This window comes from Oryctolagus cuniculus, chromosome 10, assembly GCF_964237555.1.
Source record: "Oryctolagus cuniculus chromosome 10, mOryCun1.1, whole genome shotgun sequence".
NCBI lineage: Eukaryota > Metazoa > Chordata > Mammalia > Lagomorpha > Leporidae > Oryctolagus > Oryctolagus cuniculus.
The window spans coordinates 28,743,693-28,771,082 of NC_091441.1; the positions used below are offsets into that span (position 1 = coordinate 28,743,693).

Genomic DNA, 27,390 nt, shown 5'->3' on the forward strand with positions numbered 1-27,390 from the left:
AGAGTAGGAAGTCAATAAAAATAATTGAAAATGAGGAAATTGAAACTTGAGCAGCACTACCTACTACTGCAGAATGAGAAGGCCCATGTTGGGGGCAGAGGCCAAGCAGTTCCAAGGATTTTCTCTGGGTGCTGGATACCGGGGAAGGGCTGTGGTGAGCCAGGAACTATTCTGCTTTTCATGTCTAGTAGCATTCTTGAATGTTGTTTTAAGATTTATTTATTTGAAAGGCAGAGTCCCAGAGAAAAGGAGAGAGAGAGAGAGAGAGAGAGAGAATCTTCCACTGCTGCTTAGGGTGACGCCAGGAGCCAGGAACTTCATCCAGGTCTCCCATGTGGGTAGTAGGGACCCAAGTTTAACCTGCTACAACTGCAAAGCCAGCCCCAGCATTCTTGAATTCTAAACTAGACCTATTTATCTCTTTGATAAAAATTAAAAGTTTAGGGAAAAGGAAAATGAAAACAGGAAAGTAAGCACTCATGTACTATATATATTTGGAATCACTTTCAAAACTGATTTTAACATATTATATTCTCTAGGTCTTAGCCTGTAAAGTAATAGGCTCACCAGCACCCTCACCCTATAAAGCATATTTTTGGTAATTCAGAGGAGATTGGCTAAAGCTGCAAATAGATTATGCATTCCATAATTAGATATTTTCTCCTCCCTGTGCTATCTTTCTCATTTAATTGGAAGTCTAAAGACACTTGACTTCTTGACTTCACTCTTTTTTAAAATTTGCCTTTTAAACCATTTAAAAAAGAGAAACAGTCAAAGGTCTTCCATATGGTGCTTTACTTCCCAAATGCTCACAACAACCAGGCTGGGCCAGGCCAAACCCAGGAGCCTGGAACTGAGTCCACATCTCTGGTGTGGGTGGCAGAGACCCAATTACTTGAACCATCATCTGTTGCCTCCCTAGGGCGAGTGCCAGCAGGAAGGTGGATCAGAAGTGGAGGAACCAGAACTGGACCCAGGCACTCCAATATGGGATTGCAGCTGTCCCAAGCACTTCACCGCTGGGCCAGACGCCCACCCCAGGCTCCACTCTTGAAAGCATCATAGTGCGAAGTCTTCAGTGGGGCATCTCCTGTGCTCTTTAATCAAATCTCAGTCTACGTTGTGTTGCCTCATCATCCCTTTTCAGAACCTTCATATCGTTTCCCACAATTCGCAGTTCTCCCCGACTGGACTCTAAGCTGCACCTCCCCAGTACGCTGCCTTTTCATAAAATCATTCAGTGTTTGTTGAATGATTGACACATTCCACCTGGGAATATTGCAGTAGCTAATTGGTAGCTATTGGGAGAATTGATTAAGTTGCATGACAGGGTTAATAAAGCTTCCCCACCTGCCTCGTTGCATTGAATCACACCTACGAAGGCCAGTAAGTTACTAGCATCCGGGCAGGCGTTGTACGATCAAAGCCAAGATACAAGGAATGTTCAGTTAGCAACTGTTTTGAGCTCTTGTGTAAAAAGCAGTTTGTACTTGTGTGTGTGCATGTGAGCACACGTGCACGCGGTTAATGCAGTTTTAATTTCTCCCTTTGTGTCTTTGTCTTTCAGTTTTCTTATTCCTTTTGTTCAACATTCATGATTATTCATCCAATTGAATTGAATTTTAATTGACATAAGATTGAGGCCATTAGGAATGTTACAATCATTCTTTTATTTGACATACCAAAGGGTTAGAGTTAGCAGTGACTGTTGAATAATAACCAGTAAATTAGTTCAAATAAAGTCACAACATGTTTCTTATATCTAAATCAGATATGTTGAGGGAGAAAAACTGCTTCGTAAAAATTTTGCTTACGGAGGCAGTTTTATCAAGAAGGCAATGAAATTGCTGAAATTGATTTTATGCTACCATTTTTCTGTTCTTTGAATATATGAGAGTTCTTGTTCACCTAACTCCCATTCTTAGTAAAAACCAAAGTATTCAGGAAAGTTTTAATCAATCATTGGCTTTATCGATGGAATGTGGCAGAGACGTCTATAATTGCCCCTGTGCATATTTAGGTCCTTGCCAAAGATAAATGAGTGATACCCACTGCCAAAGCCCGCCTGCTGCCCCGTCTCGTGATTGATGTGTGACCGGTGTAGGTATACAGTCTGTGCCACCAGGGCTGCTGGGTGCCTAAAACATCTCTGACTTTGGATCTTAGGAACATACGGTTTGCCTTTAATGAGACAAAAGTAACTTCCTGTTTGTTGTTTGCAAGCTTACAGGACAGCTGACCAAAGAGAATTTGGCCACTTCCTTTACCTGATGCTAAATGATCTAACCTTATTGCTGTAAATATTCAAACAAAAGTGGAGAATGGCAGGATTTCCAGAATCAGAGGCAAAATTTCAGGGGGATTTTTTTGACACAGTTGATTACACATTTCTGTAGTACTTATAGTTAAGGAGTCCGTTTCGAATCAGTCAGTCCTCATAACTTCACAAAGCTATCAAGCAGGCTGCTTCTATTCACCAAGAAAGGCGGTGCCACACAGAGCGATTGAAGCAGTTGTTTAAACTCAGGAGCAACTGTTTTGCAAAGTCAGATCTAGAACTGAGTTCTCTGCATTTGACCAGGGTGTGGTTGGTGCTATCTACCCAGCGCCAGGCCAGTCCGAGAGCCTTGCTTAACTCATTCACTCCTCCGTGGCGCCGTCTGCGTGAGGTAGGGACAAGGAGGTGTTTCGTGTCATCGGGTCCCGGCAGAGGCATGTGTGACAGTGCATTCTGGTAGTGGATAATAAGAATTCATAAGAAATATCTAGATGGTCCCTGTAGTGTAAAAGAAACTGTATCTTCATTATCTACATCCTTTGTACAGTCGTCATATTTTGATGAGAAATGCTGTCAAGTGCATTTTAGCTTCGTTGCCGTTGGTACAAGTATCTGAGTTTTCTTACCGTGTTCTCGTGACCGTAAAGTGTCTCTTACTTGAGTTTCATTTCTTCCTCATATCAGAATCTCTTCCTTGTCCCCCAGGTGAGACAAGTAGACTAAAGAAGTTTTAGGAGAAGGAAGGAGGAGATGGGGGGAGGTCACATTCTTTCTTACCAACTAAATCTTGACTGGGGTCCCCCTTTGATAGTCTTTTTCTGCATCTCTGCATTGATACCTGGCGGTACCTTTTTCTTTACTTCAAAAGGAGCTTCTTCTCATGCTAGATTGACTTGCTTCTGTTTTTGTTTCCTGTTTTGTTTTTATCTTTTACATATTGATAGCTGTTTCTAAAAAAATTTCTTCCCTGGAAAAATGTGAGGAGAATAAAAATGAGGCCTGTGTTTCTCCCAGAGAAGCTGCACCATGGCAGAGTGACAGGCAGCCCCAGCGCCTGACCTCACTGATGGCCAGGCGAGGATCCTTAGTCCACCCTTTCAGTCAGGCACTGAGAAATGCTAAACAAAGCAAGTCCCACCCCCAACCTGATTTCATATCATAAAAACACAAAAACAGAATACCAAGAATGAAAAATTTGTGTCTTATAAACATGTAATCACAGACGAGTTAAAAACTGGGATATATGTGCGTGTTTCAAAAAGGTTGCAGAGAGGTGGGCGTTTGGCATGGTGGTTATGCCACCATTCGGGATGTCCACATCCCATATCACATGATGCCTGTTTCTAGTTTCCTCTTACTGTGTACCCTGGGAGGCAGCAGGTACAGTAATGGGGTCTCTTCCACTCACATAGGAGACCAGGATTGTGTTCCCAGCTCCCAGCTTCGATCCAGGCCGCCTTCAGATGTTGCAGGCATTTGGGGAGTCAACAAGCAGATGGGAGGTCTCTAAGTCTTGCAAATGAATGAAATAAATAAAAAATATATTTTAAAAGTTCATGGAAGAATAGATTAAAAGATATTTATTTTGATGTCAAAAAAAATGTTGAACTTCATACATGGTTTTGTCATAGTATGTATTTTCCATGAACTTTTTGAAGACTTCATATATAAATACTTTTGAAAGTACCTTTTCCATGAGAGTCTCACAGGCGTGGAAAGCCATGACACGGTGGCAAAAAAAAAAAATCTAAATGAAAGATCCTGGTGAACAAGACCCCAGCAGAAGGAACAGGCCATCAAGGAGAGAGGCGCCTTTCTCTGAAGGGAGGAAGGAACCTCCACTGTGATACGGCCTTGACTAAACAAGTTCAGAGTCGGTGAACTCAAGGGGCTTCCATAGCCTAGACAGCTCATGGCAAGAGCCTCGGGTGATTGCTGACACCATAAATAAGAGTGCCGATTGTTAAATCAACAACGGGAGTCACTGGGTACATGCTCCCCACGTAGGATCTCTGTCCTTAATGTGTTCTACTATGAAACTTAAAAACAACACTACTAGTTGAACAATACCCTATACCTTGTGCGGTTGTGTGAGTGCAGCCTGTTGAAATCCTTGCTTAGTATATACTAAGTTGATCTTCAGTATATGAAGGTAATTGAAAATGAAACGTGATGAAGGGCGGGATGGGAGAGGGAGTGGGAGAGGGGAGGGCCACAGGAGGGAGGGAGGTTGCAGGGGGGGGAAGCCACAACAATACACAAGTTGCACTTTGTAAATTCACATTTATTAAATAAAAAAAACTATATAACAAACAAAAGAAAAAGAAAAAAAAGAACTTAATACTTTACCCTTTTAGTATTTTTTATGTTCTACTTAAAACTATTGGTTGAACTCTGCAATTAATACACAGTTACTCTTAGGTGTTTAATTAATGCTATAACTAGTACTCAAATAGTATTTTACACTCTGTGTTTCTGTGTGGGTGCAAACTGTTGAAATCTTTACTTAATATATGCTAAATTGATCTTCTGTATATAAAGATAATTGAAAATTAAAAAAAAAGAAAGTACCTTTGAGGCTTTGAAAATATAAGTCCAATGAAATTTTGAATGAGGACGTATTTTTTCTAAAGATTTTGTTTATTTATTCGAAAGTCAGAGTTACACAGAGAGAGAAGGAGAGGTAGAGAGAGGGGTCTTCCATCCGATGGTTCACTCCCCAGTTGGCCGCAATGGCTGGAGCTACACTGATCTGAAACCAGGAGCTTCCTCCAGGTCTCCCACGTGGGTGCAGGGACCCAAGGACTTGGGCCATCTTCTACTGCTTTCCCAGGCCATAGCAGCCAGGACTAGAACCTTGCCCATATGGGATGCCGGTGCTTCAGGCCAGGGCATTAACCTGCTGCGAGCCCCAAAGACATCTTTTAAAGAATTATTTATTAATATAAAGAGAACAGATTTCATGTATTTAATAGAGACAATTCTTTTTTAAGACAATTTTTAAAGATTTATTTATTTGGAAGGTAGACTACAGAGAGGAAGAGAGAGAGAGGTCTTCTATCCACTGGTTTACTCCTCAAATGGCTGCAACGGCCAGAGCTGGGCCAATCCAAAGCCAGGAGCCGGAAGCTTCTTCTGGGTCTCCTACATGGGTGCAGGGGCCCAAGGACTTGGACCAACTTCGACTGCTTTCCTAGGCACATTACCAGGGAGCTGGATCAGAAGTGGAGGGCTGAGACTCAAACCAGCAGCTACATGGGAAGCTGGCACTGCAGGCAGTGGCTTTAGCTGCTACACCACAGCACTGGCCCCCATAGATACGATTCTAAGAAGATAACCATATTTCCCTCCCTCCCTCCCTCCTTCCCTGAAGACATCCTATAGTATCTCCTACTGTCATCAGTATTTCTCATTACTCTAAGGACCTTCAAACTGCTTTTAAAGTAAGCTCTGCCACAAGAAATAACTTGGAAATTTAATACAAGAATACCTCCCTAATTTCTGGCTGGTAATTGCTGCCAATAGGCAGTTTCCGTGATCTCTTGCTCTAACTTTGGCTCCAAACTGAGTCACACTCACTGCCATTGACCTTGACGGAATTGTTCTTTGGAGAAAATATAGGCATTGGTCCCATTCATTAGGCAGCCATAACTACAACTTTCGGTCATTATTATGGAATATAATTATAATACAGCAGGTTTCAAATCAAACTGTCTTAATCAGGTGTTGGTATATTTCAGGATTAGACCTGGTGTATTTTTTTAGAAAGCTTTTATTTAATATAAATTTCATAGGTACAGCTTTTGGATTATAGTGGTACTTGGTGTATGTTTTAATGTAGTACTTCCTAAAGAGATTAACCCACTTAGGATAACAGTAGCAATTTTTTTAAGCAATTGGAAAATTTTTTAAAAAATTTATTTATTTGAAAGGCAGAGTTACAGAGAAAGAGGAGGAGACAAAGAAAGATCTTCCATCTGCTGGTTCATTCCCGAAATGGCTGCAACATCCAGAGCTGGGCCAGTCAGAATCCAGGAGCCTGGAGCTTCTTCCAGGTTTCCCACAGAGGGGGCCTCAGCATGGGGGCCGTCCTCTGCTGCTTTCCCAGGTGCATTAGCAGGGAGCCAAATCAGAAAAGAAGTAGCCAGGACTCAAATCAGCACCCACGTGGGATGCCGGCGTCATAGGTGGTGGCTTAATCCGGTGTGCCACAGTACCAGTCCCAACAGTAGCATTGCTTAAAGAGCTCAGATCACAGGTTAGAGTATTTCATTGGTAATGCACATGTTATAAAATTCAGATTCCAATGTCATGGGAGCCCTTCTCGATAAGTAAACATTAGATACAAATCAGAAAAAGTTAGTTGTTAATGTTGGGCCGCCTAGGTACATCTATAGCTAATGCAAAAGTTTGATATTACTGTTGCTTTCTCTAGTAACAATTTATTGAGCTTCTACTCGGTGTTAGGTATTAGGATAGGTGTTACATCCATTTTCTCATTTCCATTCTAAGGTAACACTTTTACTGGTAAAGAAGTACAGGTTTAGAATTTTGCCCAAGATCCCATAACCATAAAATAGAACAGAAACTCAAAGGCAAGTCAGCTTGACCAAAGAACCAGGGCTGTTAACTACTGTGCTACAGTGTTTCCCATAAATCTGGGGAACTTTAATATACAGAATAATTGCTCCTGATTAGAAGCCATGAAAACAGACTTTGGTGTCTTCAGGGAGGTTCAGCATCTCACAGTTACATTTGCTGAATTATTTCCAAATGAAAATCATTAGCTTTTCTTTCCTTGTTTTAAAAAATGTTAAATTCCCTACTTACCTTGAAGCAAGTATTACTGGATGTTTCTGCCCTACAGAACTAGACAGGATTTTATGACGCCTGTGTGAGACCAAGGACGAGAACAGCATCTTACTTCACGTCCGCAGTGTCTGCTGTTAGTGCTTGGGGCAGTGCTGCATGTCCTCATGTCAGCCCCCAGTTAATGTCGTGAAGCCATTGTCTGTGCTCATTTTCCATTTACTTCACTGTCAATTTCAGTCAGTCAAGGATATGTTTTGTTAAATTTGGTTAAACTGTGAAGTAGGCTTGTTTATTTCAATCTAGAAACAACTAAATCAAGTTAACATTCATTGTAAGTGTTATTTTTTCTATAGGGAAAGTCTTTGAAATCAAAATACCCTGAGCGTAAGTTAATTGGCTTTTGTTAACAATTTTTTTCAAAAGATTTATTTATTTATTTGAAAGGCAGAGTTATAGAGAGGGAGAGGCAAAGGCAAAGGCAGAGAGAGAGAGGTCTTCCATCCTCTGGTTCACTCCCCAAATGGCTGCAATGGCCAGGGCTGGGCCAGACCGAAGCCAGGAGCCAGGAGCTTCATCTAGGTCTCCCATGTGGCTACAGGGGTACAAGCAGTTGGGCCATCTTCTGCTGCTTTCCCAGGTGAATTAGTAGGCAGCCGGATTGGAAGTGGAGCAGTCGGGTCTTGAATTGACAGCCGTATGTGATGCAGGGCTGGCCCCTCGTTAACAATTTCAAAACAGGCATCTTACACTGTTGCTTTTCTTTTTTAATTTGCTAATTAATTAAAAAATAAAATGGAGTGGTATTTAATGCTGTCAGCAATTTAATCTCCTTGTAAACCTTATGCCTAAAGCTTACTTCCTGCTGCTGTGCTAGAAGCATCCTCCCAACACTCACATTCTCACTCAGTCAAATTTGAAGTCTACCAATGTCTTGGGGAGGAGGTGGCTTGGGAGATCACTGAGCTAATTGTTTTTCATCCTAATATTTTATTATCAAAGATTTCAAATAAATAAAAACATTGAAAGCTGTGTGTGTGTGTGTGTGTGTGTGTGTGTTTTTTAAGATGTATTTATTTATTTGAAAGGCAGAGAGAGAGAATCTTCCATCCGCTGGTTCACTCTCCAAATGGCTGCAATGGCCAGAGCTAGGCTGATCTGAAGCCAGGAGCCAGGAGCTTCTTCTGGGTTTCCCACGTGGGTGCAGAGGCCCAAAGACTTGGGTTATCTTCTAGTGCTTTCCTAGGCCATAACAGAGAGCAGGATCGGAAGTGGAGCAGCCGGGACTCAAACCGGCGCCCATTTGGCATGCCAGCACTGCAGGCCGGGGCTTTAACCTGCTGTACCACAGTGCTGGCCCCGTATTTGTTTTTCTTCTTTTTTCTGAAAAGCATTTTATCTATTGTTTGCTTGCTTTCAATAAAAATAAATGTATACATTCACTTATTATATAGTAATTTTATTTTATTTTCTAATCTGTTCATCTAGGATTTTATTTTTATGATTTCTTATGCTTTCTTTGGTCTTACACTTTCTTTTAATTCAGAAGATGTAAATTTGCATGTACTTGGAGTTAATGTGTTCTTCTCCTTTAGGGTCCCTGGGATTTGGGAGCTTTTCCCCCTCAAACTTTGCAGTGCCTCCCTGCTGTCCCCATCCCACCCCAGGTCAAGATTATGAAAATATTTTCCTCTCTCTTTTAAAATGTAATTTTGTATTTTAATCTGTAATCTTGTAGAATTCTCTTGTTGGAATGAATGAATTGGAAATACTTTTTTTTTTTACTTTTTTTCTGTTAACTTTTAGTTAATACAGTGACAGTAATTGAATATTTATCCCCTCTGACATAAAATTTGTTATGTATAATTTGCTACATTTCTCTAATACTTGAATGCATTTCTGGGTTTTTTATTCCACTTGCTATCTGTATATGGTACCATTTCTGGTATCTTAATTGGTATAGCATTGTACTGTTTGTTGTCCCAGTAGCAAATGTCTCCTCTTGTTCTTTCTCCAAATTTCGGATAGTAGCTTCAGCATTCTGCCCTGAAGCTCCGTCTCTGTCATCTCCTTTCCCTTTCTTTTGCCTCTGGCACTGCGCTTGGGAGTCACGCAGCTGGATCTCTGCCTCAGTGGCGTTTCAGGAGGTGTGTCTGGACATCTCGGGACCTCTCTTCTCCTGGAGCTGGCTGAAGTTCTCTAGTGCGGCTTTTTTAGCCAGAAGGGTGTGTGTGTGTGTGTGTGTGTGTGAGTGTGTGAGTGTGAGAGAGAGAGAGAAAGTGTATGTATGTATGTGTATGTGCGAGAAAGAGAGAGTGAGTGTGTGTGTGTGTGTATCTGTCTGTGTGTGTCTGTGTGTGCTTAAATTGCTTGGGTGTTTCACAGCTAGAAGGAGCCAAAGGTTCTTTTTACACTAAAGATGAAGTTCTGAGCTCATCTGACTTGACCTCTGAGGCCTGCTTGGCCTAGTTTTGCCTCTTATTAAAAGTCCCTTGCATTTGCTATTTAAGCCAGACTGCATGAGCATGGCACGTTCTGTTTCCCTGTTAAGCTATATGTATGTGCCCTTGCCTCTCTCTTGTCACCTCTTTTTTTTTTTTTTTTTTTTTTTTTTTTTTTTTTTTTTTTCTGACAGGCAGAGTGGACAGTGAGAGAGAAAGGTCTTCCTTTGCCGTTGGTTCACCCTCCAATGGCTGCTGCGGCCGGCGCACCACGCTGATCCGATGGCAGGAGCCAGGTGCTTCTCCTGGTTTCCCATGGGGTGCAGGGCCCAAGGACTTGGGCCATCCTCCACTGCACTCCTGGGCCACAGCAGAGAGCTGGCCTGGAAGAGGGGCAACCGGGACAGAATCCGGCGCCCCAACCGGGACTAGAACCCGGTGTGCTGGCGCCGCAAGGCGGAGGATTAGCCTAGTGAGCTGCGGTGCCTTGTCACCTCTTCCACCAACTCTTACACAGGTCTCTGCCTATTCATCATAAGTAATTATAATTCAGGGGCCGGCACTGTGGCATGGTGGATAAAGCCGCCGCCTGCAGTGCCCGCATCCCATATGGGCGCCGGTTCGAGTCCCAGCTGCTCCACTTCCAATCCAGCTCTGGCCTGGAAAAGCAGTGGAAGATGGCCTAGGTCCTTGGGCCCCTGCACCTGCGTGGGAGACTGAGAATAAGCTCCTGGCTTTGGATTGGCGCAGCCCCAGCTGTTGTGGCCAGTTGGGGAGTGAACCAGAGGATGGAAGACCTCTCTCTCTCTCTCTCTCTCTGCCCCTCCTTCTCTCTGTGTGTAATTCTGACTTTGAAATAAATAAATAAATCTTTTAAAAAATAAGTAATTATAATTCATAATAAGTAACGAAAACTTTTTTCTGCTGGGCAAGACTGCAGATATTTTTAAATATATGATGTTACTTCATGCTGACATTCTAGAAAATAGATGGTAATCTCATTTATCATAAAGGAAAGTTGAGGCTCAGCAGTTCAGTGAATTGCCCAAGAACACATAGCAAGGGTATGCTAAAGCTGGGATTCAAATCCAGTCCAACTCCAGAGCTTATGTTCCGAACCACTGTGCTGTACCCTCCACCCTAAACCAACCCCTGCCCTACTACAGGTGTTCCCACAGCACAATGTGTTTACTTGGCACAGGGCACAGATATGACTGGATCACCACTGCCCTAGCACCTGTCTACCAAGTCATATAGTCCATTGTACTTAAAGACTATATGATTTCTTTTCTGTGTGTCATTATTTTCTACTGAATGCTAGACATTGTGTATAGGATAGTAGGGTTGAATGCAAATTGTATGTCTCTAAATGAGCACACCTTTACAGTTAGGCTTTTCATGTGGAGTTCATTCATTCCAGGCAGGACTTGAATGAATTTCAGTTTTGGATCTTCATTGTACCACCAGCTTCAAATTCCCTGAGCAGTTGCTACTTTATTCTTAAGGACTGGGGCCTGGGATGGCAGAGGGTTCTTTCTGGTGTTTCTTTACTGCTCTCTGCTTTCAGCAGTCACTGCAGTGGGGTTGGCAACAGGGGGTCCCTGCTGTCCTTGTGTAGCCTCAATTTGGGGGAACCTCGCTGTACACTCGGGCCTTAGAGGTAGGGCTTTCTTTCCTTGATGGTAGCAGATCTCTGAGTGGGGTTGGTATATGTGTAGGGTCCTGAGCATGGTCTGGCTTCCTGCTCAAACCCCAGTGTTAGAATTTATCTTTGCTGCTGGCCCTCCACCAGCCTGTGTCTTACCTCTTATTGAGAGGCAGACAGATGATGTTTTTACTTCTCCCCTAGGAGCAATGGAAATTTGTCTATACTGTCGGCCAAGAGGGTTTATTGCCCCAGCAACTTAAGGCTATTGGGTAGCATGAGTCAAAGGTCGGGGAAGCAGGTGAGTGTGGCTCCTTCCCCATACCTCATGAGTACCTGGTGGAAGCCAGTGGAAAAATGCTGTCAAGAGAGCATCAGTGCCACTCCATCTGGGGCTCCAGCCTGACACAGCCCTCTGCACTTAACCTTTATGAGGAGTTGGAATTTGAGCAGCGTTCTCCTAACCCACTTCAGTGCTTGTGTCTTGTCTTCCTTCTCCCCTGAGAGTAGCTTGGCCCTCTTGGAAGTCATGCCACTTGGTTGCCCTGCAAATCAATCTCTGATGGGTCCGCAAAAACTTACACCTTATTAGATTATCAGACTTTTTCTCATTGTTAGGGTCAAGGGGGCATTCGTTATTATTGTCCACATCCTAAACAGGGGCTGGAGGCCAGCTGCCTTGTGGTGCTTCTGCACAGCACTCCAGAGAGCCTGTTTGTGTTACATTTTAGCCCATGAAAGTGACTTGCTATGTATGTAGCAAAACTGGGACTAGAACTTGGTCTAGACCTTCTCTCTACTGGCTTGCGACTGCTGCACTCCTGTGCCCAAGGAAGAAGGAAAAGGGCACCAAACATCAGAGATCCCTTAAGTCAATGTAAGATCCAAGACACACAAGTTTACAGTTGATTTCTCTTCTTTGTATTAGTGTCAGATATAATTAGCATACATTAGACAGAAGAATCAGTAGATTCCTTGATTTAGAGAATTATTATTTTGGAATTCAGTCTTATACCTTTTTTTAAGATTTTGTTTATTTTATTTGAGAGGTAGAGTTACAGCGAGAGGGAGAGACAGAGAAAGGTCTTCCATCCACTGGTTCATTCCCCAAATGGCTGCAACTGCCGAAGCTGCGCCAGTCCGAAGCCAGAAGCCAAGGGCTTCTTCCTGGTCTCCTACATGGGTGCAGGGGCCCAAGCACTTGAGCCATCTTCTACTGCTTTCCCAGGCCACAGCAGAGAGCTGGTTTGGAAGAGGAGATGCCGGGACTAGAACTGGCACCTATATGGGATGCTGGCACCGCAGGCAGAGGATTAACCTACTGCGCCATGGCACTAGGCCCTCAGTCTTGTACTTTTTTACTCTCAAAAGTTGCTAAATGGTTTTTTTACCTTTCTAAAAACCAACAGTGGGAGGGTGTCGTGGCTTGGCAGGTTAAGTCACTGCTTGGGGTGCCTGCATTCCGTATTAGAGAATATGATTCAGCTTCTTGTTACTGCATCCTGGGAAGCAGCAGAAGATGGCTCAGTGCTTGGGTGCCTGCCATCCACGTGGGAGACCTGGATAGAGTTCTGGGCTCTCCTGGCTTTGGCTTGCCATTTGCAAACCTGGGTGTTGTAGGCATTTGGAGAGTGAACCAGCAATGGAAAGATATCTCTCTCTCTCTCACCTCCCTTCCCTCCCGCCCTCCCTGCCTTTCAATTAAAAATAAACATTTAAAAAACAATGGTGACTATTCAAAGTAGCAGGCTAATCAAAACTAAACTGAATTTTACTGACGTTTGAGGTCACCCTATAGATTTTTCTAGATTAATTACATTGTATATTGCTCTGATGGTATTTGCTTTCTAAATTCAGTATTTTTTACATTCTTTATAGATGCTCAGATGAGAATAGAATTTTTAAAAGTAGATTTTTAAGATTTGTTTATTGATGTGAGAGAGAGCTTCTATCCATTGGTTGACTCCCAAAATGGCCCGAACAGCCAGTTCTGAACCAGGCCAAAGCCAAGAGCCCAGAGCTCCGTCTGGGCCCTCTGTCACCTGCTACTTTGTAGGTGTATTGCACTCTGTGTAGTGCAGCTTCACCTGCTGCACCACAACGCCAAACCCAGACAGACGTGTAAACAGCAGCTAAACACTTATCTTTGCAACTAGAAGAGCTGTAACTCCAGTGGCTTCACCACGTGTCACAGAGCTAATTCTCGGCAGAGGCGGCACTGGACTAGGACTCTTGGACCTCCAGTTGGAATGAGAGGAGGCCTCAGTAGAAAGTCAGAGCCACTGAAAAAAGCTGTGGGGGTGGCACATGTTCTGAGGGTGCTATTTTCCTCCGATTTTGCTTTTTATATGTAGCTATTTTATGTATATAGGTGTTTCTTTTTGTAACATGCCAATATGTTTGAATAATAATAAAAGGAACTCTAATTGTTACAATAAAATATATATATATAAAAGAGGACCTAAATGAAAGATCTTTGCGAGTGAGATCCCAGTAGAAAGAACAGGGCCATCAAAGAAGGAGGTACCTTTCTCTGAGGGGAGGAGAGAACTTCCACTTTGACTATGACTTTGTCGAAATAAGATCAAAGTCAGCGAACTCAAAAGGCTTCCATAGCCTTGGCAACTCATGACTAGAGCCTAGGGAGATTACTGACGCCTTAAACAAGAGTGTCAATTTGTTAAGTCAACAACAGGAGTCACTGTGCACTTACTCCTCATGTAGGATCTCTGTCCTTAATGTATTGTTCAATGTGAATTAATGCTATAACTAGTACTCAAACAGTATTTTACACTTTATGTTCTGTGTGGGTGCAAACTGATGAAATATTTACTTATATACTAAATTGATCTTTTGTATATAAAGAGAATTGAAAATGAATCTTGATGTGAATGGAATGAGAGAGGGAGTGGGAGAGAGGAGGGTTGCAGGTGGGAGGGAAGTTATGGGAGGGGAAGCCATTGTAATCTATAAACTGTACTTTGGAAATTTATATTTACTAAATAAAAGTTTAAAAAAATTTAAGAGTAAAACCACCGCCCTGGTGCGTGCTGTGCCAGGATCCACTCTGGCCTGCTAAGGGAATCTGCTCACTGGGGAGTGCAGTTCAGCTGGATTTCAGTCAGAACAGTCCTGTATTCTGAGTCCTCTGCCTATTTTCCAGCTGTGGAAAAACAGGTGAAGGCAACCTGTGTCCCCCAGCGGTCACCGTCACCTTGCCCACTTGCCACCAGTGCCATCCCAGCAGTGGGCTTCAAATAATGACCTCCCAGGCTCAGTTTAGGCTCAGGGGCCACACTGAAGCTGGACCCAAGGCACGAAGATGACGGGCACGTGGTTTTCCACTCCCATGTGAGAAGGGTGACACGGCAGCTGCTCTCCCGACCCTCCCTCCCGTCACGTGATTTCGGTACCCAGCGTCTTGTTGGCTCACGGCGTTTAGGATGCGGCTGTGAATTTGTGTTTAATGCACAGCCAGCTCTTTCTATCAGCAGCTCAGTGTTTGGGGACAAACCCAGTTCTGGCTAAAACGACAGGCTCACAAAGCTTTTCAGTCTGTGTGCCAGTGAGTTAACAACGCAAAGATAGCAAGTCTGTCACCCAGGCTGGCCTTTGAAGGCCATTTAACTTTAAAAGAGCCTTGCCCATGCATTTCCTCCCTCTTCTTCCCCCCACTCTGGCACAGCCCCATTAATTTTGTTGAAGGTTTTATTTTCTGCTGAAAATGCAGGAAATTTAGACAACTTTCTTGGAATCCCCCCAAAACTAATACAAACAAGATACATATGCTTCTCTTAAGGAAACTAAAAATAAATGATTTGAAACTCTTGGACTGCATAAATTCCCTCTTAAAAGGAAAAGGAAGTTTATAGAATGAGAGGCAACTGAGCGCTATTAACAGGGTATACAATATTCCCACAACTGGCAGCTTGTCTATTTGATATTAAATCACTACTTAGCATAGAATGTGTCGGGCTTTCTTTCCAAACATGTATGAACTATCAGAAACACGGGAAAATGGGGATCGTCTTCTAAGGATGCTTGTTTTTACATTGAAATTCTGTTTGAGGAGAGAGACTGTTTGGTCTGGAATCCGTTCCTGGGGTGGAAGCCGAACGCACTAAGAGAAAACACCAGGAACAGAGAGGGCACAGCAGCCTCGGCGCGCTCTGCTGTGGCCGTGAGCCACTCATACTGTGTCTCTGACAAAGCATCCTCAGTACAGTACGGGAGAAGCATGGGAGACTCTTTTCTTGTTTGGTTTTGGTTTGTTTTTTTAGAAAACTTTTATTTAATAAATATAAATTTTGAAAGTACAACTTCTGGATTATAGTGGTTCTTCCCCTCCATAGCCACCCTCTCACCCGCAAACCATCCCATCTCCTACTCATTCTTCATTAAGATTCATTTTTTATTATCTTTATATACAGAAGATCAACTCTATACTAAGTAAAGATTTCAACAGTTTGCAGACACACAGAGTATAAAGTACTATTTGAAGACTAGTTTTACTGTTAATTTGCATAGTACAACACAATAAGGACAGAGGTCCTACATGGGGAGTAAGTACACAGCGACTCCTGTTGTTGATTTAACAGTTGACACTCTTATTTATGACGTCAGTAATCACCTGGGGCTCTATCATGAGCTGCCAAGGCTGTGGAAACCTCTTGAGTTCACAAACCCCAACCTTAGTTAGACGAAGCCATAATCAATGTGGAAGTTCTCTCCTCCCTTCAGAGAAAGGTACCTCCTTCTTTGATGCTTCTTTCCACCTGGATCTCACTCACAGAGATCTTTCATTTAGATCATTTTTTGTCAGTGTCTTGGCTTTCCATGCCTGAAATACTCTCATGGGCTTTTTAGCCAGATAGCATGGAAGATTCTTAAAAGCATATTTTTAATCAAACCATATTTTATTCTATAGATATATGTTTATCTCTGTATACACTGTCCCCTAAAGGACCACTTTTCTTAAAGGTTTATTTTTATTTATTTGAAAGAGTTAGAGAGATAGAGATGAAGAGAGAGAGAGAGAGAGATTTTCCATCTGCTGGTTTACTCCCCAAATGGCCACAATGGCCGGAGCTGAGCCGATCTGAAATCAGGAGCCAGGAACTTCCTCCAGGTCTCCCATGCGGGTGCAGGGGCCCAGGGACTTGGGCCATCTTCTACTGCTTTGCCAGGACATAGCAGAGAGCTGAATTGTAAGAGGAGCAGCCGGGACTAGAACCGGTGCCCATATGGGATGCCGGCACTGCAGGCGGCGGCTTTACCTGCTACACCTCAGAACCAGCCCCAGGACCAATTTTATAAATTAATAAAAGTAGAAATTTGGACATATATCTAAGTGTGGTTTCTTTGCATTTATAGTAACTGTATTGAGTTAGCAAGTTTGGAAGGAACTTTTATTGTTGTTCTTTTTGTACTGATGTCTGTCTAAAATTAAAGTGATTTTTCCTTTGAAATACTTGAACAATAAATTTGCTTTTATTTTTAAAAAGCACTCACATGGGACTTACCATGTGCTACACACTGTGTTAAGGACTTTACTATTACTACTTCATTTAAAGTTCATAAGAAAATACTAAGTAGTATTCAGTACTGAAATTCTGAAACCCAAAAAATGATTAGATTATGTTGCCTTTTAGGTCTGTTCAAATACTGAGATTTGGATGATTCTGTAACTTTCACAAAACTCTCCAGATTCATGCTTATGTTAATTTCTCTTTTTTAAAAAAAGAATTTTTATTTATTTATTTGAGAGGTAGAGTTACAAACAGCGGAAAAGACAGAGAAAAGTCTTCCATCACTGGTTCACTCCCCAGATTGCCTGCAATTGCTGGAGCTGCGCTGATCCGAAGCCAGGAGCCAGGAGCCTCCTCCAGGTCTCCCATGCAGGTGCAGGGCCCAAGCACTTGGGCCATCTTCCACTGCCTTCCCAGGCCACAGCAGAGAGCTGGATCAGAAGTACAGCAGCCGGGACATGAACAGTGCCTGAATGGGACGCTGGCACCACAGGTGGCAGCTTAGCCCACTACGCCACAGCACCAGTCATGCTCCCTCCCTCTCTCTCTCTCTCACTTCCTCCCTCACTCCTTCTATCTCTCTCTCCCTTCCTCCCTCCCTCTCTCTCTCTCTGTGTTTCCTGCCTTTTAAATAAATATTTTAAAAATTATTTTTAACTTCTAATTTATGTTGAATTTCTTATTTCTACTTTCGTAATAGTTTTTTAAAAAAGATTTACTTATTGGAAAGTCATAGCCCTGGCTCCCCAGTAACTCCTTTGAATATGAGGGTTAGGATAACTCTTAAAGAGCCTTCCATTGGGATTGATACCAAATGGAAACCAATGTATAACATACTCACTAGTGTAAAGCTGCTAGTGTTTTCCCCCACTTGGCAATAAAATAAGTCGTCAATATTTTAGCTTGGGTTTAAATGAGCAAGACCCAGTTGGGGTTGAGTGTTTCACTCTGATCATTTTAACAGATTGCTTATTTAAACATTGAGAATAAGCTCTTAGTGTTTTTGAAAGCAGAAATGACAAGCTATGCACAGATAAATAATTTCTGAAATGTGTCTCTCTCTTCTTTTTTTTTTTTTTTTTTTTTTTTTTTTGGACAGGCAGAGTGGACAGTGAGAGAGAGAGACAGAGAGAAAGGTCTTCCTTTGCTGTTGGTTCACCCTCCAATGGCCGCTGCGGCCTGCACGCTACGGCCGGGGCACCGCGCTGATCTGATGGCAGGAGCCAGGTGCTTCTCCTGGTCTCCCATGGGGTGCAGGGCCCAAACACTTGGGCCATCCTCCACTGCACTCCTGGGCCACAGCAGAGAGCTGGCCTGGAAGAGGGGCAACCGGGACAGAATCCGGCGCCCCGACCGGGACTAGAATCCAGTGTGCCGGCGCCGTAAGGCGGAGGATTAGCCTAGTGAGCCACGGCGCCGGCCTTGAAATGTGTCTCAATCCCTTATGTTATTATAATGAAACACCTGAGACTGCGTAACCTTATCAAGCAGAGAGGTTTACTAACTCACAGTTGTTAAGGTTCAAGGGTATGACATTCACATCAGCTCAGCTCTGGCGTTGGCCTCAGAGCTGATGGTACCAGAGTGGCAGGAAGGAGAGATCCTGTGGTGAGATAGGAAATCAGGGAGACTCCTGGTCTGAAGACAGTGACCTTAATCCCTTCCAAGGGCAGTGCTCCCAGGACTCATCCAACTCCCACCACCTCTCACACTGCCCACTGGACACTGAGCTTCTGACACATGAACCCTTGGGGCACAATCCAGACAAAATCAGAACTATAGCAGTAAGTTTAATATATCAGGCCTTAACGCCTAACATAAATGGACAAGTGAAATATTTGTGGACATAAAGTTCTATAGGAAGGTAATATTTTGACTTACATTTCTGAAGTAACCATACTATCTCATTGTTTGTTCTCTTTTTTTTTAAAGAGTTATTTTATTTATTTGAAAGACAGTTCCAGAGAGAGGTAGAGACAGAGAGAGAGGTCTTCCATCCATTGGTTCACTCTCCAAATGGCTGCAGTAGCCAGAGCTGAGCCGATCAGAAGGCAGGAGCCAGGAGCTTCTTCCAGGTCTCCCATATGGGTGCAGGGGCCCAAGGACTTGGGCCATCTTCTACTGCTTTCCCAGGCCATAGCAGAGAGCTGGATCGGAAGTGGAGCAGCCGGGACTAGAACTGGCGCCCATATGGGATGCCTGCGCTTCAGGCCAGGGCGTTAACCCGTTGCACCACAGCGCCGGCCCCTCAAGATAAAATTTAGAAGTTTAAGCAACTACAACAAAGCACAGAAGAAGAGTGGGGTCAGAGGTTGCTGTTCAAGGAGGAGAGAAAGTCTGTTAACTTCTTGGGTCTTGCTCAGGCAGTGGATAGAGGAGCAGAAGAGGCCACATTTGCTAATCGCAGTTCAGCATGTTTTAAAAACCTGCCAACTAAACAGTCAACTCAGGTATTTCTAAGTCTGTAGAACCAGGCCACATGATCATACTCACAGAAGACAGCCTCCCGGTGAGCCCTGCCTCCTGTGTTTATGACTTTGCATAATCTGTCCCCTGAGTGCGGGCTGCATTTACTGCCTTGCTCCAACAAACAACAGAACAAAAGCTGTAGGAGTCTCGCCTCACGTCCGATTATGTAGTGACTCTGCCTTCTGATTGGGCACCCTTTCTCTCCTCAACTGATTCACTCTCGAGGAAGCCAGCCGCTGTGTTGTGGATTGCCCTCTGAAAAGATAAGGAAGTATTGTCCCCAGCCAGGAGCCAGTGAGAACCTGAGGCCAGCAAACATGGGAGCCATCTTGGATGTGACTCTTACCCTGAACCAAGTCTGGTGTTGACTGTAAGCCTGTCTGCACTTTGACTGCAGCCCTGCTGGGTGCCAGAAGCCAGAGGTACCCAGTTCAGCCACATCCTAAATATTGTTGTTAAAGACATTGTGTTTGGGGTTAGTTTATATGCTGCAATAGGTAACCAATAGTACTGTATGTCCAGCCTGCAGACTGTAAGTATTGAGCCTCAAGTACTGATATTAGAAAAAGAAGAAAAACTGAAAATAAATACTAATTGCCAAATAATGAAAATAAGACCAGATTAATGAAATGAGAAACTTAGGAATCATGAGAAAAATTAACAAAAGCAAAATCTGGTTCTTTGAAAATCTAATAGAACAGTTAAGCCTGTGGTAAGTTTTATCTTGGAAAATAAGAGAAAGCAAAAAAAAAAATTTAAGGAGTGAGAAGAAGAGAATGACTATAAACACAGGTTCTTGAAACTCTACAAGAATATTCTAAATAATTGTGACAATGTAGACAAAAGGGGCAGCTATTCAAAAAAAATAATCTCAAAAAGCTCGATAGGGAGATGTGTTCGGGCTAAAGAGGACTTGGATCCTGCTTCCTGCACATGTTCAAGCCCCAGAGTCTTAAATGAGCAGGGAACGGGTTAATCCTACTGGTTGGTGATTATGGCAGAACCCTGACCTCATTATGGCAGCTAGGAGGTGGGGCCAGGGGAGGTCTCAGGTGCCCAGGGGTCCCCCTTCGCAGGCAGAGAGAGGGTTGGTGACGTAAGCCAACTGGCCTGTCCTCTACGCGAGCTCCCTGGCTCCTCCCACGCGTTCTGCCTTTGCTGGCCTCCACCAGAGGCCAGGCGAATGGGACCGCCCAGTCGTGAACCGAGAACTCCCATCTGTAAGCAGAAGTAAACCTCCTTCTTCCCAAGAAGCTTCTCTCAGGTATTCTAGTTGAATTAATAAAAAGCTGACCAATACAGAAGACAACTCATTTTTTAAAAAAGTTGGTAAAGAGAATATGAAGAATCTGCTCACGCATGTGCAGATGAGCCCAGATGGCAGCAAATGAGAAAACGCCTGGATCTGCCAGCCGTTCAGGGAAAGCACCACTGTGTGTATGTCAGGCAGCAGACCTTTTTTTTTTTTTTTTTTTTTAGGTTTATTTATTTATTTGAAAGGCAGAGTTTACAGAGAGATGGAGACAGAGGTCTTCCATTCACTGGTTTACTACCCAAATGGCTGCCTTGGCCAGAGCTGGGCCAGGCCAAAAAAGGAGCCAGGCGCTTCTTCTGGGTCCCCCCACTTGGGTGCAGGGGCTCAAGCACTTGGGCTACCTTCTGCTACTTTCCCAGGCACATTAACAGAGGGCTGGATTGGAAGAAGATCTGCTGGGACTCGAACCAGTGCCCATTTGGGATGCTGGCATTGCAGGCGACGGCTTTTACCTACTATGCCACAGTGCTGGTCCCCAGGCAGCAGATTTCTGAAAGAACATTTGTACCTGGTGATGGTGGGGTAAGGGGGGCAGGAGTTCCCCTGCATTGCCAGTATAAAAGTGTTGTCGTGCTGTTTACACAGCAGTCTGGCAGTGTCTGTCAACATGACACACAGAGCCTTTCAGCAGTCCCTCTTCTGGAATCTGTCCCAGAGAGATCCAAGGACCCACATGTAACAGATCTGCAGGATGGCAGCAAGTCTTGTTCATAGAAGCAAGGAAACTGAATACAAATCCTAACTCGAACGTCCATTAGTAGGCGAATGTTATATTTTACATATACTCTACCATTTCTACCATCTTTGCTTTAACAATCAGTTCTTGAGGCGAGCATTTAGCCCAGCAGTTGAGACACCAATAGGGATGCTTGCATCCAGTATCAGAGTGCCTGGGTCCCTGACACCCATGTGGCCTGGACTGAGTTTGCAGCTCCCAGTTTAGGCTTGGCCCAGCCCTAGCCACTGCAGGCGTTTGGAGAGTGAACCAGCAGATGGGAAGCACGCCCCGCCCTGCTCTTAGAATAATTGAAAATAAGAAAAATACCTTTCCTTAGACATATCTATATTTCTGTCTGGTTTCATATGCCTTCTGCCTAAAGAAATCCCTTTAATATTCGGTATAGAGCAGATTACAGATTATCCCAGCGTGTTTTACTCTGAAAAGTCGTCATTCCACCTTTGGAACGTGCTGCTGTTGGCCGTGACACTCTTGGTTGGCGCTGTTTCTCCCGCTCTTCAGTGGCACCTCGCGTAGCGGGATTGTGGGGTTCCCTATGAGGAGCCTGCTGGGGCGCTGGCCTTTGTGCTGCTGGAGATGCTGTTCTGCCCTCGCCCCCCTGCAGGGTTTTCTCTTTGTCTTTGGTTTTCAGTAACAGGAATGAGATGTAGCTAGTGTGTCGGGTTTCTTGTTCCAGCATGGGGAGTGCTTCAGGTGTATTCTCTGAGAGCTATTGTTTGATTCATTATTTTTAGAAAATGCTTAGCCATTGTCTCTTCAAACAGCCACTTTGCCCTATCCTTTCTCTCTTCTCCATCTGGGAGTCAATTACATGTATACTAGTACATGTCAAGTTTACAGCCAAATTCTGTTTTTGTCTTTCTGCTTTTCAAGCAAATAAGTAAATAAAACTATGTTAAAACAGAAATGAAACAGAGGTAAATTACATGGGAATGGGTGCACCTATGTGTCCCTAGGATAGGAGGTGGCAGAGGTTTTCTGTTGAGAACCAGACAGAAAATTTTCTAACTCGCCAGCTACGCAGTTTGTGAAGTGCATTTTATCTGATAGTAATGAAGCCGCTTGTGCTTTCTTCAACCTTCCGTTTATATGAGTGTCTTTTTCCATCCTTTTGCCTTCAGCCTAGCTATATTTGAGGTGACTGATGCTTGAAGTTTCTTGTAGATAACATATAGCTGGGCCGTGGTTTTTTTGTTTTTTTTTTTTTTCAATATTTTCACCAATCTTTGGATTTCAGTGATTATATTTGTAGACCACTTGCAATTAACATAGTTGTCCATATGTCAGGGCTTCAATCTGCCATTTTACTTTCTGCTTTCTTTTGTTACCTGTTTTCCTGCCTTCCTGTAGATACTTCAGCATTTCTTCAGAATTGTAGTTTGGTATACCTGTAGCACGCTTGTGTGTGTCTCCCTGGGAGGGTTTGCTGTGGCTGCGGCAGTACACAAAGTCTGGAGGTGTGACGGGTTAGCAGTGCGCGTGAGATGTGGGAGCTTTCCGGGTCTGGCGCCCTCTTTGCCCTGCCTTCTTTATGAGTCGGTTGTCTTGGAGGTTCCTTTATGAACATGGAGTGCCACACGAGTGTTGGAAGTTCTGCTCCACCTGTCAGACACTCGCTGAGGACTTGGGAGAGAAGGAAGTCTGCAGTGCACCCCCGTAGCGTTGCCCTTCCCAGTGCTGTTTCCCAGGATGGTTGCTGATGACCCGCTTGAGTTGTGCTCTCACAAATACTCTGTTCAGAGTCCCCAAGACTGTTAGCTCTGGGGAAACAGTGAAAAACCATAAGCTGTTTGTCTGTGAACATAAAGATGGAAGGGACAGGGTGGAGAACTGAGATCATCTTCTAAATGAGGCACCGTTCTCAGACCTGCTGAGACCCTACCAGAACCTCCCCTTATGGAAGTCTAATGACAGTGATGGGAATAGACGTGTGGGTCGCCAAGTGAGGAGCTAAGTGAGCAGCAGCTCTCCCTCCACGTTGGCAGGTCTATAATTTATTATGTGAATTTTCTAATCATCATACAAGGATCAAAAGATTGTAACTCAAATCCTTGAGTAGCCAATAAACCTAATTCTAAAGAACTAAGACAACAATAATCTGGAAGAGCTTTCTTGTCTTATCTTTCCAAGCAGTTTCTCTTACTTGACTAATTCTGTTACAGGACAAAACCCCTGACAACACATTTGTTTTCTTTATAAGGCGCAAGACCTCAATGTCATTGAGGAAGTGATTCGAATGATGTTGGAGATCATCAATTCCTGCCTGACAAACTCCCTTCACCACAACCCGAACCTGGTGTATGCGCTGCTTTACAAGCGCGACCTCTTTGAACAGTTCCGAACACATCCTTCATTTCAGGACATCATGCAGAATATTGATCTGGTAAGTGCAAACGGAGGCATGTATCAGGATTCTTTTTAAATTAGTAAGCCAGAGGTTTAACCAAGCTCGGTAAGAACTACAGTGGTAATGGCTTATTTATTGTTTGTTTCCTTGAAAGACAGAGAGAAACAGAGACAGAGATCTTCCTTCTGCTGGTTCGTTCCCCAAATGCCCACAGTAGCAGGACTGGGCCAGCCAAAGCCAAGCGCCAGAACTCAATCTAGGTCTCCCACATAGGAGGTGGGGGTGCATCCCTGCAGTCTCCGAGCTGCACCTTATCAGGAAGCTGGAGTTAGAAGTGCAGCTGGGACTCACCCGAGGCACTCAGTGTGAGACACAGCATGGCAAGCAGGTGTCTCAGCCACTGCACCAGACGCCTGCCCTCGTTCTTTAGAACAGTCGGTAGTCTGCTATTTTTACTTAGCTTTTAGATCACCAACATTTTTCTGCGATGTCGTCAGAACTTTGAAAATCTCACTTTTAAATATCTAGTCTGTTTTATAGATGTCCTAGAATATATATTAACCATTATCCCTCTCTCCCCTTCTTGCTCATTTTAGTTTGAATATTTTATATCAGTTCATAATTAACGAACAGTTTGTAGGTAAATTTTTAAGTTACATTTTTGCTGTAGTTTTAGTTTGTTTTTTGTTTTTGTTTTGGCAGCTTAGAGGAGCAGAGACTGACAGACTGCTGAGAGCTTGTGCTGGTACACTGCCCGAGTACCCACAAGCACTGGGGCGAGGCCAGGGCTAGAGCTGGGAATGTAATCACGGAGTCCCGCAGCGGTGGCAGGAACCGGGTACTTGAGCCGTCACTGCTGCCTCCCAGGATCTGCACTCGTGCAAAGTTGGAGTCCAGGAGCCAGAGCCAGGAATTTTTTCTTTTAAAGATTTATTTATTTATTTGTGAGGTGGAGTTATAGAGGGAGAGGCAGAGAGAGGTGTCTTCTGTCTACTGGTCCACTCTCCAAATGACAGCAGTGGCCAGAGCTGGGCCAATTCAAAGCCAGAAGCCAGGTGCTTTTGCCAGGTCTCTCACATGGATGCAGGGGCCCAAGCACTTGGGCCATCTTCCACTGCTTTCCCAGGCCATCAACAGAGACCTGGATCAGAAGTGGAGCAGCCGGGACATGAACCGATACCCATATGGGCTGTCAGTGCCGCAGGCAGCTTAACCTACTACACCACAGTGCCAGCCCCTAGAGCCAGGAACTGAACTCAGGCATTCAAGTGGGAGACATGGACATCCAAACCACTAGGATAAATGCCTGCCCCATGGTAGAGTTTTAAAACTGGAATTTCACTAGTTTGTACTGTCAGAGGGTGTATTCTCAGATTGAATACAGAGGACATATTACTGTTCCGAGATAGTGGTCTATTTGTGCATCTCTGTATCAGCGTTTTCTTTCCACAGTTACCTGAGAGGGAATCTGTCTCACTACACTTTGGTCACTTAAAGCATTATACTCATTTCAGTAGTTGCTTTTTTATAGCAAAAGTGTATTTCATAATTATCTTAATTTCTTTAATTGCATTTTTCACAAGTCTGTGAACTTTTTTTTTCCTGTCCTTTTTAAAGATGTCTTTGGCTAAATTTTCTCTTTTTAAACAACAACAACAAAAGATTAATTTAAAGGCAGAGTTACAGAGAGAGAGAGAGAGAGAGCGCGCGCGCAAGCGCGCACACTTCCATCTGCTGGTTCACTCCCCAAATGGCCACAACAGCCGAGGCTGAGCCAGGTCGAAGCCAGGAGTCAGGAGCTTCTTCGACTTTGTCTCCTGTAGGTGTAGGGGCCTGAGGACTTGGGCCATCTTCTGCTGCCTTCCCAGGCGCAGTACCAAGAAGCTAGATCGGAAGTGGAACAGCCAGGATTTGAACCAGCATGGCTAGATTTTCTATTGCTATGTGGTTTTTTCTGATTTAATTTGGTTCTAGAAATATTTCCTGAACAGCTGATAATGACTCACAGGGTTAGGCACAACAGTAAACCAGCATCCTGTCCTTGTGTGACTTACATTTAGAAAGACATTCAATAATTAAGTTATCACTCACGCATATAGAGTTGGAGTAATAAGCACATGCCCATACCTTTCTCTAGGGCAGTTACCCAATGGTGAAATTGCTAGGTGTTCTGTATCAGGACAAACGATTTTCCATTACATGCTGCTACCGTTCTGCACGCCGGCCAGTGCTGTGTGAGAACGTCTATTGCTTTACAGCCTTGCGAACACTTAGTTTCAGACTGATAGTTTTGTCAGTTTTGTAGTGGCATCTTATTGTAGTTTTACTTTGTAGTTCCTTAATTACTAATGTTTCCTGTGTTTACTGATCGTTTGGATTTCCCTTTTGCAACGCCTATTCAAGTCCTGTGTCAATTTTGTTTTATTATCTTTCCATTATGTTCTAGATGCTAGAGCTTCCTTGATTATGTGTTGCAAATACCCATTCACTAGCACAGTGAAGAGTTTCTGACAGAACTCTAAAAGTGCTCGCCCAGGGGCCAGAGAGGTGAGGTCACGTTCTCAGCCCCAGTCCTTCGCAGAGCCCCCCTGGGGAGTTCCTGTCCTGCTCTCTTTCTGTTGAACCTGAGCCCCACGCTGGCCTCTTTCTTGGCTTACTGCTTTGTGTTGAAGCATATGCTACAGTAGAGTCTATGTAAGATAAATTTTTTTAAACATTTTAATTGGGGCCGGCACTGTGGTGCAGCGGGTTAACTCCCTGGCCTGAAGCACCGGCATCCCACATGGGTGCCGGTTTGATACCTGGCTGCTCCACTTCCGATTCAGCTCTCTGCTGTGGCCTGGGAAAGCAGTAGAAGATGGCCCAAGTCCTTGGGCCCCTGCACCCATGTGAGAGACCCGGAGGAAGCTCCTGGCTCCTGGCTTCGGACTGGTGCCTTCGGCCGTTACGGCCAATTGGGGAGTGAGCCATCGGATGGAAGTCTTCTCTCTCTCTCCCCCTCTCCTCTCTCTGTGTAACTCTGACTTTCAAATAAATAAATAAATCTTAAAAAATAAATAAAACATTTTAATTGATGCATAATTGTACCTGCCTGTGGGGTACAGTGTGATGCTGCAGTGTAGGCATGCACTGTGCAATGATCAAATCTGGGAACCGGCTTATCCTTCACCTCAAACATTTATCATTTCTTTGTATGGGGAGAATTCAGAGTCCGTCCCTCCAGCTCTTTGGAAATACGGTTGTTTTACCTTTTCATTTCTCATGTCTGACAATGCTTTTCTTCTCCATTTGCCTGTGACCTGTTCCCCATGGTAGCATTTCTGCTGTCCTTACCCTGTGTCCTGCAGCATCGTGGTTTGCTGTACCCCGTTAATTGTACTGGCCCTTGGGTCCCTTTGAGTCCAGACACTCGTGCTCAGAACTATCAAAAACTCTGCAAGTTATTCCATCCCTGCTGCTTCCTCTTTATGAAACTCCTGCTAACCAAGTGGTCACTGAAGGCCCTTGAGATCAGTCATTAAGTCTTATTAGTGGACTGACCAGCAGCCTCAGATGAGAAGCCTCCAGGCTCTCTCCTGGGCTAGGTAGGCCGAGCTGCCAGTGTCTGAAAAGCTGCAGGAGGAAGAGGCCTCTCCCAGCTGGGGCAGGAGAGAGGGTGGAGGGTGGCCTCCAAGGGAAGCTTCCTGTTTGCTCTCAGGGTGATGGGAAGACGCACGTGTGCGGAGATTCTGCTCAGATTTCACATAGACTGTCTCCAGCCGTTCTCGAAAGCTAGTTCACCAGCTTGTTCGTCAGCTTTGAGCCATTTGAGTAGTTAGG

The 27,390-nt window shown here is 44.1% G+C and overlaps 1 protein-coding gene across 5 annotated transcripts in view; it reads left to right on the forward strand.

Moving 5' to 3' along the window:
• The window catches only part of DYM (dymeclin), a 374,546-nt gene that overhangs the window by 277,005 nt on the left and 70,151 nt on the right, over window positions 1-27,390 (forward strand). For 4 of the 5 annotated variants that reach the window (XM_051851233.2, XM_002713527.5, XM_070050190.1 and 1 more), the window contains one exon: window positions 23,425-23,607. In XM_051851233.2, the coding sequence (XP_051707193.1) occupies window positions 23,425-23,607 (183 nt within the window). Of the gene's footprint in view, window positions 1-922; window positions 4,061-23,424; window positions 23,608-27,390 lie in introns of those variants that run through there. The other variant, XM_070050191.1, reaches the window with a different exon arrangement.